The 17,455-nt window shown below is 40.6% G+C and overlaps 1 protein-coding gene across 7 annotated transcripts in view; it reads left to right on the top strand.

Annotated features, from left to right (window-relative positions):
- Window positions 1-485: 485 nt before the first annotated feature.
- TNIK (TRAF2 and NCK interacting kinase) overlaps window positions 486-17,455 on the top strand; it is a 342,270-nt gene continuing 325,300 nt past the window's right edge. For all 7 annotated transcript variants that reach the window (XM_090273875.1, XM_090273868.1, XM_090273843.1 and 4 more), the window contains exon 1: window positions 486-900. In XM_090273875.1, coding sequence (XP_090130001.1) covers window positions 844-900 — 57 coding nt within the window. In that variant the 5' untranslated portion in view covers window positions 486-843. The remainder of the gene's footprint in view (window positions 901-17,455) is intronic.

Genomic DNA, 17,455 nt, shown 5'->3' with positions numbered 1-17,455 from the left:
ACCGGTCGCTCCAGCCCGTGCTACTCCAACCCTGCAAATAATAAATGGGGGAGGGAGGGGCATCGCTTCCCGCCCCCCACCCCCTGCATTTTTTCAGCGCCGGAGTGTTTGGACCCTTCCGAAAAACCCCAAGATGCGATTCAAGGGCCATATTGCTGCAGTTGCATGAATTGGACACACATTTTTGTGTGTGTCCAAATAGCTCCTTTGCCCCTTCGATAAGCACTGCAGGTTTCGGAAACAGCTCTTCAATTCCAGCCTGATTAGCTCGCAAGTGCCTGGGTCGCAGGGTATCCGGGTTCCCTCCCCTCCCCCATCCACGCTGGTGCAAAGGGACCAGGTCAGGAAGCGTGGCCTCTCCCTAGTCAGAGACCACGCCTCCTCCGCCTCTTTTCCCCCCCCCCGCCCCCTTTACTCCTCCCAGGAAGCGATGATAGACAGTTCGGTGTGGTTCTCCACCCCCACCCCCCAGCTGAGTGGAGGAGTTGATGTGTCTCATTATAACAGCCAATGCAGCCGCCATCCACGCACAAGCAAAGAAGCATGTCCCATTTAAATACACCCACGCAGCCCAAGCGCCCTTAGTTGATCAGGGCGCTCAGCCCCCACGCACCGCGGCTCCCGGCTTGGAGATCTCTGCAGGTTGGGCTCCCGGACCCGGCAGAACGAGGAGCGGAGAATCGGGATCCGGCGCTGTGGATCCGGGGTGGGCGGGAGAGGCTGGGCACGGGGGCCTCTGGCGCGACACCCGCATGAGGACGCGAGTGAAATAGACCAAGGTGGAATTTCCAAGGGAGAGGCTTCAGGGTGGTTTTGGTCCATTTCTCCGGCCAAGAAGTAGACATGGCGAGCGATTCCCCGGCTCGCAGCCTGGATGAAATCGATCTCTCAGCACTGAGGGTGAGCAGAACGTATTTTTCGATTTCTTTCTCGTGGTTTGAGTCCGGGTGAATGGGCTCTGTGCGTGGATGGGGCTGGGACTGGTGGGCAGAGGCGGGCGGATGCGCCGCGGAGGGAACCTGGTTCTCGTTTGGATTTGGGGCTGCTAAGGTGCTCTCGGCTAAGTCCCCATGGAGGGGCTGTGCGGTACGTGTCCTCCTTAGTTGTAGTCGAGAACCCCCTGGGAGCGCGTGGAGCTTGTGCCAGTTTCATCTCAGAGCTGTGTAAGCGCATTAAAAAGAAAGGCTTGTATGTGTGTGTGTGTGTGTTTGTGTGCGCGCGCGCGTATACACAAGCCCCGGGCAGTCGTCTCGTGCCAAGGCGCGAGACCTGTCTGTACAAAAAATAACAACAGCGTGAATACAAGCACTGGCCCCCCACGTTTTTCAGCTACCTGCAAGATGACATTGTGAGCCACCACGGAGCCGAACCTGCCTCTCCAAAACGGCAAGCTATTGCTATGCTGGTCTTGTAGATGGCAATTGCCTCCCCTTCCCCCTTTTCTGCCTCTGTGCCCTGACTCCCTTACAGCGCTGTCTTCCACACCAGTCTGCCCCTCACCCTTATTTACAGTTTTAATTCAGCCCAGCCTGTGCTGACTTTGTGGCTGTGACATTTCAGTGTCTGGCTGAACTTCAGCAGGTGAAAGGGATGTGTTCTCTGCTTTTCCCCAATCAGACCGGAACTCCCGGGAGTGTGTGTGTGTGTGTGTGTGTGTGTGCGCGCGCGTGTGTGTGTGTGTGTTTCCCTGTGTCTGTGGCTAGTCCTTTGTAGAGTACCTCCCAACCCCCAGCGCCACTAAAGTCTGCGTTTACCTTCACGTAAATCGGCTCAGTCGCCGTTTCATTGTATTGACTTAAGACATCACCCGTATAGAATCCATTTTGCTGTTGTTTTGAGACCAGAATACCAGGAATCCGAGTGCAGCCTCGACGCCTCCCAACCCCCCCACCCCCGACCCCCAATCCCAACACACTCCTTAGGGGATAGGGGCAGAGCTTTCCTGCCATTTTAATTAGATGCTGCCTGCCGGGACAGGGGTGACGGGTGGGGGTGGCGACAGCAGCGGGGGTCTGAGGATTGGACGCCAATTTAAAGACGGCTTCTTCCTCTTATGAACAACAACAACAACAACCCCCCTCCCCCAAACCCAAAACAAAAACAAAACACTGCATGTACAGGACGCATGGAGGGTCGATGAGACCAAATTGATGCTGGCTGTCAACACGGGCACACCAGGATGGGTGAGGCTTGGAAGTTCACACGCTCTCCTCAGGGAATACATTGTCAAACTGATGCTAAATCTTAGGGTTATATACCTGCATCTTCAGGACTTCTCCTGACATTTCCTCCTTCTCCATGGTTATTTTAAAGAGCTGCCTTTATGGTCAAAGTGTCACTTTTTCTTTAGTCTCATTCATCCTCTCTCCCTACCTAACTTCCTCTTTTTAACTCCTCCTCCCCCTCTCCTGAATCCTTGAATCCAGGAGATGAGGGTTCTGTGAGGCAGTCAAGGGTTGGAGAAGGAACAGAGATGCCATTTGTAACTGGCTTTTTTGATAGTTGGGCAGCAAAAGCTCATTCATGCGTTATTACAGTAAGCTGACTATTTTTCTGGCACCTAAAGGCTGCATGCAGAACAGGGTGGCGGTTGATAACAGGCTGGGTGATTTGGCCATGTCTGTGGCTTCCTGCTTTACAGATTGTTCATTTGCCCTACTTTGTGTGCTGGGAGTTGCTGCCAGCCTGTTAATCAGGTGGATGGATGGTCCAGACTTCAGGGCAGGGGAAGTGGCAAAGGCCAGGGAAGACATGTGAACAATGGGCAAGGCTGTGATTGCCTTGATCTGGAACCTCCACCTCGCTCCTCTCATGGAAAGTGCCTTGATGTGATTTTAAGATGGGCTTGGCCAGAGGGGTCTCTCTTTTCTGGGAAGATTTTTCGGAGATACTGAGCCTTCAGGCTTATGAGCAGCTATGAGGGCTCACCAGCTGGCCTGGAGTACGATTCATACATGGGAAACCTGTGCTCCTGACATTTGTATTTTGAAAAGATATCTTTGCAGGATTCACTGAAATTGCTCTTTGTGGCTTGGGCTTAGTGCTCTGCCTCTGTATTTCTGCCTGCAAGAGGTGTGGAAAGCAGGAGGCCAGGCCAGCCTAGGAGACTGGGGACCTGCTGGCTGGAGGACTGAAATGCCGATGTGGAGACAGTTGGAGGGCTGGGGTCTGCCACCAGTCTTGTGGTGGGTGAGGTGTGCATGGTAATCTCTACAAATCAGAGGGCAGGTCATCTGTCTCTGTCTTCCCCAATTAGGAGAAGCGGGCTCATCTAGATGAGAGGTCTCGTTTGTTCCTAAACTCTCAGTAAAGCCTGCCTTCTGAGAACCTCCTGGGAATGCCTGACCCCTGAAATGCAGCCAAGGTCAGTGGCTTCTGGGAGAATTTGCTGCAGCCTTACCAGTCCCTTGCTGTTTCGGTGGCTCTTTAATGTACACAATCAATGCTCTTTTTGTAAATGTACACAATCAATGCTCTTTTTGTAAACCCTGTGCTCAATGCATTAAAAGCAGATCCTGTCTGAAGAGGCTTTTATCCTTCTCATTTTTGGGGCTTATTGTTCTCAGTCAGTGATCCCAGACTGGACCCGTCTAAATTTTCCCCAAATAGCAACAATGCAAAATTTAAACCATAACAACAAGTGATAGCACTGATTATTTAAATTAAGCAAATTTGGATGGTTTTTAAAAGTAAGATAAAACACTGTCTTTGGTTAGGAAAGAGATGATCTTAATTCAGTATTATTAGTCCTTATTTTTAGAGCTCTGGAGACAAACTAGATCTTGGGGGAGGGGGATGAGTTTATAGATTTAGATCTGGAAGAAAATTATAGAACACTTACTCACTCCTTTCATTTAATACTTGGGAAGCTGAAGCCCAGGGAAGTGAAGTCTATTGCCCAAGGTCACATAGCCCCCGCCTGCCTCCTCACCTCTTGGGTGGTTTGAAGAGAGCATCTAGGTTTCCTGACTCCTTGTTCAATTCTTTTTTCTCTTAGTCACATTGTCTGTGGTTGAATCAGAAATCAATAGTACATTTTCTGTCTGGACACCAAAAAAAAAAAAAAAAAAAAAAAAAAAAAAGGCAGAGAGGAATAATTTCATCAGAATCATGTAATTTTATATCTCTAGAATAGAGAAACTGCTTCATTCAGGTAAGCTCATAATGCATATAACATGGGGCTTTAAAGTACCTTTGGAATTCATCTTGTTCAACCCTGCTTCAATTCCTCCTCTGCAGGCAAATGGCTGTCAAAATTGTCTAGTACAGATGTTTGTCCTATGTGGTAACCTCTCTCCATAACCAATCTCCATCTTAACATGTCCGAGGAGTCATATAGACATACACATTTTTCAGATGTGTCTGCATGTGAGGTTTATAGCTTCTACGTATGCTTTGTATAATCTATGTGGATATTTATATATAGTATTATGGGTATAAAGTATCCATGTGGGTATATGAAAGTGTGTCTACATATAGGCTACAGAAAACCATCTATTCATTCAAACCCAGGGCTTGAGTCACTCTTTCTTCAAGGCATCACAGTATCAAAAAAAATGAAATTTGTCACCAGATGCTTTATTACATATGAGGTGAGGGCAGCCCAGAAAGCTTTTTGGAGATTAGCATCTATCTGCATCTGACCACTTTGGCTGTCCTTAGCTTGGCCCAAAGAACAAGGCATTCAAGGCCAAGATTGGTCACTGCTGACTTCATACTCTTAAGTTTCTACCAGGATTCACACTCACTTTTCTATTTGAACAGAATTAGATGACCTCTGCTTGTCTTCTCCCTGACCCCTCACTCCCTTCTGGGCCTAGCTATTTCTTTCTCCATCCAAACATATTTTAAAGGTGGAGGGAGGTAGAAGAGGATAAAGGGGAGATAAATGGTGATGGAAGGAGACTTGCCTTGGGGTGGTGAACACACAATACGGTATACAGATAATGTAGTATAGAATTGTACACCTGAAACCTATATCATTTTATTAAGCAATGTTGCCACGATAAACTCAATAAAATTTTTTAAAAACAACTAGATTTAAGAATTGACCTCATCTGGAAGACTCGCATGCATCCTTCCCACTATATTTTCATTTTTGTGTTATAAATGGTGTGTAGGGTTTTTTTTTTTTTTTTTGCATGTTCACTAAACTGCAGGCTCCTTTAGGCTAGAAGCTTGGTCTTGCTCATCTTTGAGTCCATAGTCCTGGTTAGTTGAATAAATGAATAAATGCACGAGTGAGTGAGTGAGTGAATGGAGTGGACTGAGCACTGAGTTCTGTGCCCATGTGTTTTTAGTTTTGGGAATGATCCCAACTGCTTGCCTTCCTCATACACTGGTTTTAAAAATCAAATTATTTATAGCAATGCCTTGAAGAAAACTGTAAAGCACTATACCAATATGTAAGTCCATGATTAAATAGAATTTTATGGGAAACTTGATTCTATCAACATTTGATCCCAATGATTACACTTAATTGAAAATGATCCTGAGAAAAATGTCCTACATCTTCTTAATAGTATTTTTTCCTTTTTATATTTCAGTATGACCTTGTATGTTTCTCCGATGGTGTGTGTTAACCTTTGCATTGGTATCAGAATTTATTACATATTAGGTGAGCTCTGCCCAGAAGCTTTTTGGATATTAGCACATTTCTAAACCAGTATCAAGGATAAGCATTATTCATTAAATGAAACCTTTAAATTTTTCTTTTCTAAAAAATACCTTTTCTCCTCTTTATGGATTGACCATTATTCTACTAAAAACAGATTAATTATGCCTGTGCTTTTTTAAAGTTTGTGTTTAGAGGGGGTATTGTAGATGAAATGGGCATCTAAAGGGTACACTAGTCCGTGTTTAAAAGCTTAAAACATTCTGGTCAGAGGTCTTGTGGGGCTTAAAGAAATCTTAAATTATTATTAATCCATTACCTAAGATAACTTAAATTTAGACTTAAATGAGTTTAGTAAAGTTGCAGGAATCTTTTAAAAGAAAATTAGCAGTTTTAAAATTAGATCTATTTCTTGTATTGTAGAGCTATTAAACAGGTGTTTTCTTTGCCTTGACATTGCCTCATAATAAAATAGGGTGTAGTTGTAGTTATCAGAACATCAGAAAAATCTGCATAATCATTTTCGGTATTCATTACTAACTGGAGTAATCTTAGTACAAAAGCTAATATAAGTCATGGTTTGCAGTTTGCATAATTATCTACTTAGGAGGTCATGGAATATTTTGTTGATTAAAAGAATATGCAATGCTTTTCCTTTGTAGAAATATCACATTTCCCCCCTTATCTTTAAGGCTTTTTGAAATCTTATAATTTTGAGTCTTGCTGTTTGTCCCTTTCTTCCTTTCTGTGTTTCTGCCCTGCAATTAATCTTCTGTGCCCTTCTTGGTAAAAGCCATTCCTTCTTTCAGTGATAGTGGTTCTAAAGTCCACCCAGCTTAGAGCTACCGTGATTGAGTCATGGCTGCCATGTCCAGCTGGGCACAACCCGTCTCTGAGCCTGTATTTCTGATAGATTTTGGAATAATTTGTGGCTGAAAGATACTTTTATGTCAAATTGTATCTTCTGTTTTTGTGGGGGAAGTCACTCCCTGAAAACAGGGCCTGAACTATCAGTGTGCTGAGAATTCCAAGAAAATCTGGGAGATATTTTTTGATTGAAATGTTATTCTGCACATATAAATATAAGGTTTCTAGTGGAGAGAGAGGGAAGACTTAAATAGAAAACGTTGGATGAATTCCGCTTGTAATTCCTTTCATTCTGGTTGGAAGCTTATTTCCCTCTAGAGAAAGATGATTCTCTACTCACTCTTTACTTGCCCAGACTGTCTCCAGTTGTCTCAAGGGAGTGCCTTGAATTTCTCAAAACACATTTTATTCCACCACAATCTTAAAAATCCTTTTTTAATAGCTTTTGTCTCCATTCCTCCCCACCATGGCTGCAGTTGCTGTCATGACAAGACTTGGTTCATATCTTCCTACCAGCAGCCTCCTCCTGTCTGGTGTCCCTCCTACACTGCAGCAGGTTAGTCTTCCGCAAACACCCTTTCGCGTAGGGGCCCAGCCAGCTCCCGTTCATCTCGTTGGGCCTCCCCCACATGCCGCAGTTCTGATGACCATCCCTTCCCTCCTGCCACAGGGAACAACTGCCTTCTCCCCATGGATACTCTTTAGGGGGGTGCCCTACCTTATTCTCTTTTTCTGTACCTATTACTGTAACCGGAAACATTCATCTGCCATCTTTTCACAAAATTGTTCCTGATTTCTGTCAGATAGAAGTTATCCCTTCCACTTGTAAACCCTCTCAGAACTGACCTCACAGCTCTTTTAGAACATTTAGAACTTTCTCTCTTGGATTATAGTCACTGCTAGACAGTAGGCTTCATTCATGAAAACAATGCATGTATTTGATTTTCTTAGGAAACCCCACCAGGATGACCTCTGGGGCTCCAGGGCCCAGAAAAATATAGATTGTGAATGGGAGCAAAGACTGCTGAATTGTTAAAAGTTTGTTTAATTTGTTTTAAAAAGCTTTTTCTAGTTCTCATTATAACAGCAATACATAATCATTGCAGAAAATATGGAAACTGGGGAAAAAGCAAATAGAGTTTATGATTTCCAATTATAACCAAGTATACATTTTGTAGACAGCTTAGAAATTTTTTCTAAGCATAGCCAAATAGATAAATTAAAAATTAAGATTATGTCACATATATTATCTGCAGTCTATTTTTTAAACTTAGTAACCAGACTCTTTGCATGTATTAATTTTTATGACAAAATTAAAAAAAATTTATTATGGGGAATTTTCAACTTATAGAAAAATAGAAAGAATATTAGAATTCTTATACTTTGCTGCTGTGAATATACAATTATGTAGCCACTTTAGAAAACAGATTGACAGGTCCTCAAAATGTTAAGTATAGAGTTGCCATGTGACCCAGCAATTCCACTCCTAGATATATACTCAGGAGAACTGAAAACATCTACCTACACAAAAACTTGTACAAAAATGTTTATGGTAGCATTATTCATACTAGCCACAAAATGGAAACAGTCCAAATATCCATCAACTGATGAATGAAAAATGAAATGGAGTACATCAATCCAATGGAATATTATTGGCAATAAAAGGAAGTGATGATACATGCTATATAACATGGATAAACCTTACACTTAGTGAAGGAAACCAGACACAAAACACCACATATTATATGATTTCATTTATATGAAAAGTCCAGAGTAGACAAATCCATTGAGACAAAGTAGATTAGTAGTTGCTGGAGCTGGAGAAGAGTGGAGGAGTGTGAAGTGACTGCTAATGTCCTAAAATCAGTTAGTGGTGTTGGTTGTTCAACTCTGTGAATATACTAAAAATTACCTGTACACTTCTAAAGGGTGGATTTTATGGAATGTGAATTAAATCTAAATAAAACTGTTATTTTAAAAGGTAGACAAAATAGTATAATGAACTCCTCCACCTTAACAGTTATCCACTAGTGCCCAATCTTGTATCTATAGCCCCATCCACTTCCTCCCCCATATTATTGATATTTTGAAGCCTCATATTTGATTTGTAAATAGTTCAGTATGCATCTCTAAAAGACAAACACTGTTAAAAATGTATAACAACAATACTATTATCATACCTAAAAAATTAGTATGCAGTTTTAAATTTCTTTAGATATTCTTCCAGTGTTCAAATTTCTAATCATGTTTTTAATGACTGCTTAGCATTTTATTGAGGGGAAATATTTAGCCGCGTTCTATTGATGAAGCTTGGTTATTTCCAGCTTTTCAGATCTCATAAATAGTGCTTTGATAAGCATCCTTATCCACAAGTCTTTGTGTATATCTCTGTTTCCTTAGAATAACTTTTTAGAAGTGCTGTTTACAATAAAAGTGTACAAATGGTCTCTAGGGCTCTTGACATTGTTGCATTACCTCCCAATTTCCTGTGAGGTAGGTCTATATCATTTCCAGATGAACACATGAGGCTTAGAAAAATCAATCAATTTACTGAAGGTCATAGACTAACTAAATGTCCAAGCTTACAACTGACCTACCCAAAAACCATTGCCCATAGTGACTCACACAGCCCTTATTTGACTTAGGGACCTTGTCATGACATCAGAATTATCTGATGTGTTCTTTTCCTGGGGTTCATAGGTTTTTCAGAAGCTTTGTGTTTGGGGCACAAGATCTCTTTGATGAGCATAGTGGTATTTTAAGAATTATTTCTTCTTTGCGATTTTGTTTTTTTCAATATCAAGGTCACTTAGAATATATTAATTGTTCTCTTTATTGCCTAAAAACCCAAAATACATAAAATACAAACCATTTTGAGATTAGCAGTGATTTCCTTGTACATTGTGTATAAGGGATGTTTACACTTAATCTTTTATTCTCTTTGGAAAATCATCCAGCAACTGTGTATGAAAGATGTGGAATCAAGCTCAAAGATTTCCATTTTTTAAAGAATTGGAGACCACTGAATTTGTGATCAGAGAAGACAGCAAAATGAGCCAGAAGGCATGCTATAGTAAGAGCCATTCTCAAGCCTTTATCTATCTTGAGTTATACTTTTTTTTACAAGATGGAGATCGACATTTTAAAATTACAATGGTGAACATGGATGATGGAGCTGACAGTAAAAAGAATCGAGAGCCCTAGGTTTTGAACCACCATCTACTTTCCACCTTGTTTATAAGTAAGAAATTATTACAATCAACACAACTTTGTGGTTGTCAGTCTGGCGAAGGTCAATTGCCTTGATTTATTAGACTTTATAACCTAACCCTCCATTTAAAATGCCTATAAATTATTTACGGCTAGAGTAAAAATCCAGAGCTTCACATGGACATGATTTCATCATTTTTACTTTCAGGTTTTTTTTTAAGCTCCTTGTAATCAAATTATATAAGTGTGGTGGGTGAACTAGGTTGTAAGCAGTAATTGCAAACTGTATTTAAATAGTAATAATAATATTTAACATTTATAGAGCACTTTATATCTTCAAAGTACTTGCAAATATTATCTAATTAAATACTCTCCCTGATTATAAACTAGATATAAATGCACTTAAATCCAGTACAAGGTCATGAGAAAACTATGCATTTGAAAGTTAATGCCAGCTGTGCTTTAAAAACCTATCCAATGATGGGAGAGTTAGAGTTTGGAATCCTATTGTATTGTTTTTGTACATCTTTTTGTTCAATCTGGTGGTAGATATATATACATGTTATAAACATGTATATAAAATATATATAATATATTTTCATCTTATCAATACCTCTGCTTGATATCTGGTCATTAATGACTGAATGCTGATCACTGCCTTGGTTCTTACAGACAGTAAAATGTAGACAACATAAATAAGCTTTAAAATGGGCTCTCTCACAACATTTTGTCCTCTGGCTTCAAATGAAACTCTCATTAGTAAGTTAAATGAAGTGGGGTAGAGCAAGAAAGAATGGCTATGCATTGTGATTTAGTAATTTCTATCTGAGAAAAATAGATTAAACTGCACAGTAGGATACATCATAAAGAAATGCTTTGGAGAAATGAAATGTCTTTAGTTTAACTGTACTAATGACTTCTTGCTGTTTTGGACATGGGTCTGTGTATTGTCCCCTTGCACGTATATCCTGTGTTGGCAATTTCCATGGTGTTTGGAGCAAGGACCTGTGAGGCTTACCCAGTTGGTAATATAGGATTCTGCCGCTGATAAGTTCTCAGTAAGTGTTATCCTGTGCATTGTGATTTTCTAAGAGCTGGTTGACAGGCTAACTGCCTAGAGAGTGGTTCTCAAAGTGAAATGCTCAGATCAGCAGCTTCATTCATGATCATCTCTTAGGTCCTGCCTTTTCTCTCTGACCTACTGAATCAGAAACTCCAGGGATAGGGCCCAGAAACCTGTGCATGAAGAGGCCTTTCAGGTAATTCTGATGTAATTTAGAGTTTCAGAATCCCAGTCATAAATGTCTAAAAGACAGTTTTCTTCTTGTTTCTCATGCTGGTTCATTTGTTCATTCAGTAAATATTTACTGAGCGTCTGCTGTGTGCCTAGTATTGTGCTAGATGTTCAGGATGTAGAAATGAAGTACATGCACACACTGCCCTCATGGATCTTAGTGCCTAATGTATGAGATAAACGCATATTAAAGAAATAATTATAAAAATGATTTACTAAATACAGATTGCTTTGGAAAAACACAGAACATAATCACAGAAATTTGATAATGCTTGAAAATGTTGCAGAATAGGAAATAATGATTTATATAAGGTAATTGCAACTTTTTCATAAGGGGTATGGCTTTAAATTGTGGAAGGCATATACTTATAGAAATATGGAATTTAAAATTTACACTAATATTATATGCACTTGACTTGTTTGTTTGTAAGAAAGGGTACACCTGAAATGGAAAGTCTGCAAGTTCCAATGGATAATCCTGAACTGTTCTTTGTATTGCCAATTAAAAAAAAATTATTAGAAAGTTTATTCAGGGGGCAGAAAAGCCCTGCCCCCATGATCAAGAAGTTGCATCTTTCTGGTGTTAATTCTGTTTTTCCCTATAGACCTGTAGGGATTCGGCTTAGAGCCCCAGGAGGTGCTGACATTTGCCTAGAAGCTTTCAGCTCTACTTTTGTTTGAAGCCTGAAATCTTTGGGTTGTTTGTTTTTTGAGATTGGAAAATGGAACAGAGACTTGCAATCTAGACAGCAGGTTAAAGGATTTTCTTACTGATAAATCTCATAGCCTTTCCTTGTAACAACAATCCATAAACATCTCTAACAGCCACAAAGATGTCCCATGTCTATATTTAATCTTACAGTTATTAGATGAATGCTGCTTATGTATGTCTTTTTATTTGGGAGAAGGTTGACAGTGATTATGCTTGCTAAGGTAACTTTGTACACAACTTGGTAATGAGCATATATCAAAATTTTATTTCATGCTCACAGCCAGAGCAGATGCTTTTGAAAAACTAAGTTCAAAGACCTATCTTGGAAGACCTATTTTAAAGGGAAAATTGATGATTAAATAATCATTATTATACTGGTTATAAAGATGTCTGTCTAAAAGTGTCTAAGTTTTTTTGCAGTATTGACAATTGGAGGGATAGATCCAACTTCCTCAGAAGAGGTCTTAATATTAGTAAAGAGCAGGGAATGGTGTGAGCATTTTAATCAGAATTGTTAATTATTTTCTAGTTGGGGCAGTGAATTAATTACATTATTCAAAAATTTCTATCTGGAACAGTGTTTTTAGTGGTGTTATCTTAGACTCTGAGGCAACTCTGAATTCAAAATGGCTTCTGTGCAGCCTTCTGCATAGTTGGAAGGGCTTCTTTTGAGTTTGGGAGTTCTGGGGTTTTCCAGTTAAACCTCTAAGACTCTTTTAAGAGGCCAGAGACTCTGGGTAGCAGTGGAATCTTTCATGGTTCTGGAGCTGGTGACCTACTCTGGAATGGTTGATAAGGTCAAAGTCAAGTGTTTGTTGTTCCTAAAAGGCCACCCTATCTTCTGTTTTCTTAAACTGGTAGCCTTAGCACCAGTGAGAAAGAAGTCAGTTTTCTTTTCATGCAAACAAATAAACAAAAGCAGTGCTGTGCCCTCTTGGACCTTAATCCCCAGATGCTGCTCTGGGAAGGAACATTGAACACACTTTTTGGTCTGAACAATACGTATGTTCTCTCTGTGAGTATTTTAAATTCATAACTTGTGCTGGTATCGTAGTCATCATTTCTTGAATATAAACAGTTTTTTATTTTTGGAGAAGAACAGATGTAAAAGTGTGAAATACAGAAGTCTATGCATTTTGGTGGAGTAGGGGGAAGGGGAGGAGGAACAGGATTTCTTTAAAATCATGGTAACACAATCTTAGTTACTCCTTTGTTTTCCCTGAGTGACTGAGAATTAGCAGGGGAAATCTCCTGGCGCCTGACCAGCTGGGTACCTAAACCTCCACTTAACTGATCGCACCAGAAAAAAGTGCTAGTGGATAATTAGCATAGGTCTTCTTAGGTCCCCATTGCTAGGAACAGAAAGGATTCCTGCCAAGGAGGAAGCCTCTTTGTGGAGAGGAGATTGTATGCATTCAGTGATGTAGATAGGACACTTAGAGTAAGATGTAAGATACAAGCTCCAGAGAAGGTTTTTTTTTTTTTTTTTTCCAGGTTGAAAGAATATGAGCGAGTGGAAGGGGTTTGAAAATTTGGTGTCCCTCTGTGGTCAGTCCTCTTGCCAGGTCTCCTGGTGCCCACCCCCTCCTTTATTTTGTGTGTATGTTTGTAAAAGGTACCTGAGGTTTTCAAAGCAGCCAGGGCATTCCTGTGACTATTCTCTGTCCCCTTGAGAACAGGTCTGTTTCTTTTCTTTTCTGAAAGCAGGGTCTCTGCTTTGTAGCACATCACCTGATACAATGCAAATTGCATCAGATTTAAAGAAATAGTTCCCTATCTTTCTTTCCTGGTTTCTGGCTGGGATTGCTGCTGGTTTGCAGGATTCGCAATTAAGATATTGTCCCGTGGAGACTCTGTTTTGGTGTTTGAGGTATAGCCTCATTTGTCATGCTTGGTTCCTTGATAACTCTCCTTTGACAAATATTTCAGTTGAATTTCCTATGACCGTTCAGTCTACAAGGTCGGTTGGCATTGCATTTTGATGCTAAGTGATTTTACGGGTGTTTCAGATAAACATCTCTGATAAGTTCTCTTCTAAATTTCAGTGACTTTTGGAATGTGAATAAATTATGAGGGCATGTGAACTGCCTGGTTCACACAACTGCTAGTTAAAGCTTTCTTTAGCCTGTGCTTAATGTCGTAATAAATGCAGATCTGGTTTTAAAAATATACCTGAGAATGTGGATAGACTAGAACTCCCATACATTGCTGGTAGGAATGTAATATAGTTGAAACCACTTTGGAAAACAATTTGGCTATTTCTGAAAAAGTTAAACATAAAATTACAATAGTGACCCAGTAATTCCATTTCTGAATATTACCTAAGAGACATGAAAACATATGTCCAAGCAAAAACCTGTACATAGCAGCATTATTCATAGTAGCCAAAAAGTAGAAACAGCCCAAATGTTTATCAGCTAATGAAAAAGGAAACAAAATATGGTGGGATACAGTGAATACAATTTGGCAAGAAGAAGAAATTAACCACATGTGACAAAGTGGATGTTACACTAAATGAAAGAAACAGACACAAAAGATCCCATTTATATAAAATGTTCAGAAAAGGTAAATCTGTAAAGACAGAAAGATTAGTGGTTGACTAGGACTGGAGATGCAATCATGGAGTGATTACAATTGGGCATGCGGATTCTTTGTTTTTTGAAGATTTTATTTATTTATTTTTAGAGAGAGAGGAAGGGAAGGAGAAAGAGAGGAAGAGAAACATTGATTGGTTGCCTCTAGCATGCCCCTAACTGGAGACCTGGCCCACAGCCAAGACATGTGCCCTGACTGGGAATCAAACCAGCGACATTTCAGTTTGCAGGACAACACCCAACCCGCTGAGCCACACCAGTCAGGGTGCACGTGGATCTTTTGCGTTTATAGAATATATTCTAAAATTGGATAGTGGTAACATGAGTAAATTTTATGGTATTTAAATTATACCTCAATAAAGCTGTTAAAATATAATATGCCTGCGACATTGCTTCATAGTTGGACCAGCTCCATCTATTTCGAGGGCAAATTCCCCAGGCAGGTTACTCTGGTATTTCAGGGAAGGCCACCTCTTCAACACCTTGAGGGGTGGGCACTCTGGTCCTGTCTCTGCTTTCTACTTAACCTTCATATCATCTCTTGTTCTGAAGTGCTTCTCATGTTTTATAAATATAATTATAATAATTTCCTTCAAGATAAGGTGACCCAGATACCTTATCTCCCCTTGCAGAGAAAGGAGGACTTTGAAACCGGGTCTGGTCCATCTTTACTGAACTACTTTCAGCTGTTTCATGCTTTCCTCACCTTTGCTGTTGGGCCTGCTGTTCCCTGTGCCTAGAAGTCTCCTCCAGTTCCTGTTGTCAACAGATAATTTGTTTCCCTATCTCTTCCCCGAGAGGAGACTGCAGTTTCCACAAAGGCAGAACTTATGTTTTATCAACCCTCATATCTAATTATTAATGAAACAGATGACTTCTTGTGACTTACACCATGAGGTTAAACTCCCTCATTTCACAAGGCCTTCTGCGATCACACCATTGCCTACTTTACAGTATCGGGAATCACCAAGCCACTCCCTCACTATACGGGAACCCAGTGTTTTTCAAATTGTAATGAATTGTGAAGGGAGTTTAATGGGTTGCATTTTGGAAAAAATGGATTGGAATACAGTAGAAAAATATTACTGTGCATAGTATTATATTGTATATGTGTGTGTATTAGGTCACAGCAGAGAATGTATTTCTTACAGGGTATGAAACTAAAAGCTTGAAGTTCACTGCTCTAGCTCAGTCCATAGGACTGAAGACTTACCTAGAGGGATTTTAATTTTCAGAGTCTAGTTCAGTCATTGAGCCTGGGGCCCACAAATCTGCACTTTTGTGGCCTTCATATAACTTGGATGCATGTGGTCTGCATTTTAAGAGACTATAACAAACTGCAGTGGCTGACATCAATCCAGCTGATTGAAGCCTCTTGTTCACTTAGTTAATACCCCGTAAGAGCTTAGGAGCAATGCCAGGGCCCTAGACCCCAGCGGTGAACCCAAGAGATATCGTGCAGCTACAAAACAGTGGATGTTGCTGCTTTTTCTGCTTGGAATTCCCCATCTTCCATCTTTGCTCCACTCACTGTGTGAGGACCAGCTTTTTGTCTTTCAAATTTAGCTCAGAAGAGTTAGATTGTCTTCCCCTTTTTATAAAGATCAATATCATAGGAATCTGTAGAAATTTAAGGAAGATGAGAAGCTAAAACGTTGTGACCACTTGAGAAAGGGAGTCTCCAACTTTGTGGGAGCAGGCGCTGATCTCTAGGGGTGACAGTGCAGGACTGAAAAGCTCAGTTGTCAAGGAGGAATGAGTTGCTGGAAACTGCAGGAACTGCCATGGCCACCAGAGCACTGTCTGGGAAATGTAGGGAAGGGAAGACGTGAGAACTTTGCAGAAGCAGCACAACTGGGTGTGGCTCGTGGCCAGTTATCATTGTGGCATCCCCTAGGCTCGAACGGTCTTGGATATCATAAAAGCAGAGACATAGGAAAACCATGGATGCTGTCTTATCATGCACAGGAAACTGTTAAGGAGCAGTCTGCAGGCTTCTTCTGTTCTGTGTTGCCCCAGTGAAGTTGGAGGGGCCCTTCCTTCCCAGCAGCTGGGAAACAGTAGAATGTTCATGAAACCAGTGGAGACTGAGCACATGTTTAGCTTTTGGGGGCTGCTTGTGCCAGTTGCTGAGTGAGGCGCTGGCAGGCAGGTGGGTCAGTCTAGTTAGGACAGAGATTTGATCCTCACCTTTGCAGTTCGCAGAACTTCATGTAGTCAAGGTATCAAGTCTTAGGTCTCACCGACATGTAGATAGACCCAATGCTGATCTGAAGCATAAATTGTATAATAATGATAACAACAATAATAGTAAAACTGATGTTAATAGCTAATATTCTTTGTGGCTACCTGCCATGTGTGATGTACTGGGCCAGTTAAAAGTCTGATCTTATTAATGCAATCATTTTGTGATGTGTACAATTATTCTAATCTGATGGATGTGGAAATTGGGACTTGTTGAAAATGGCAGAGGTCTGATTTTGAAACATATGAAGTATGAGCATTGTGCTATTGCTACTTCTTGTTCTCTAAATGTATAGTAGACATACTTTCCTAGTGGTGGAACTACTATCTGCTCTCCAGGGCAGTGTAGTCCTGATTTTGCAGAGACTTGTGAATTTGAGTTTTTGATTGGAAATTTACATGCTGGGGCTGGAATGAGGCTGGGGTTGAACTTGGAGCTCTAGCTCTGCACACTGTCCAGGTCAGGATACTGATCCCACCATGAGTACTTTTTAGACAGATGTGGATAAATCCACTCACTCTCCCTTTTGTGGTCCTGATTAAAACATAAAAACCCCTGTTACTAAGATATTTTCTTATGAAAAGCCTATCAGTTATAGCTTATTGATCATCTAGGACCTCCAACCCTACCCCTTGTTAATATTAATTTCTATTTTGTTTTTCTGTATTGTTTTATTCATATCATTTATATCTATTGCAGCTCTGTTTTGTTTTAAAATTATTTATTCATATAGCCATTGGTGTCTGTAAATTATAAGCTTCTTAGAGACAGGTATAGTGTCTGGTTTACCGTTGTTACCCATTGTGTGTCTAATATAATTCAGTGTAAGGTACATTCTTAGAGTGATCCTGTTTGGATCCTGCAGCCCCACTGTGCACTGCATGGATAGGGGACTGGTTTAAATTTTGTGTGTTTTCAG

The sequence above is a fragment of the Furipterus horrens genome, unplaced genomic scaffold (genome assembly GCF_987537825.1).
Source record: "Furipterus horrens unplaced genomic scaffold, mFurHor1.1.pri manual_scaffold_1, whole genome shotgun sequence".
NCBI lineage: Eukaryota > Metazoa > Chordata > Mammalia > Chiroptera > Furipteridae > Furipterus > Furipterus horrens.
Note: the sequence above shows the minus strand (reverse complement) of the source record. Positions and strands in the feature narration are given on the sequence as shown.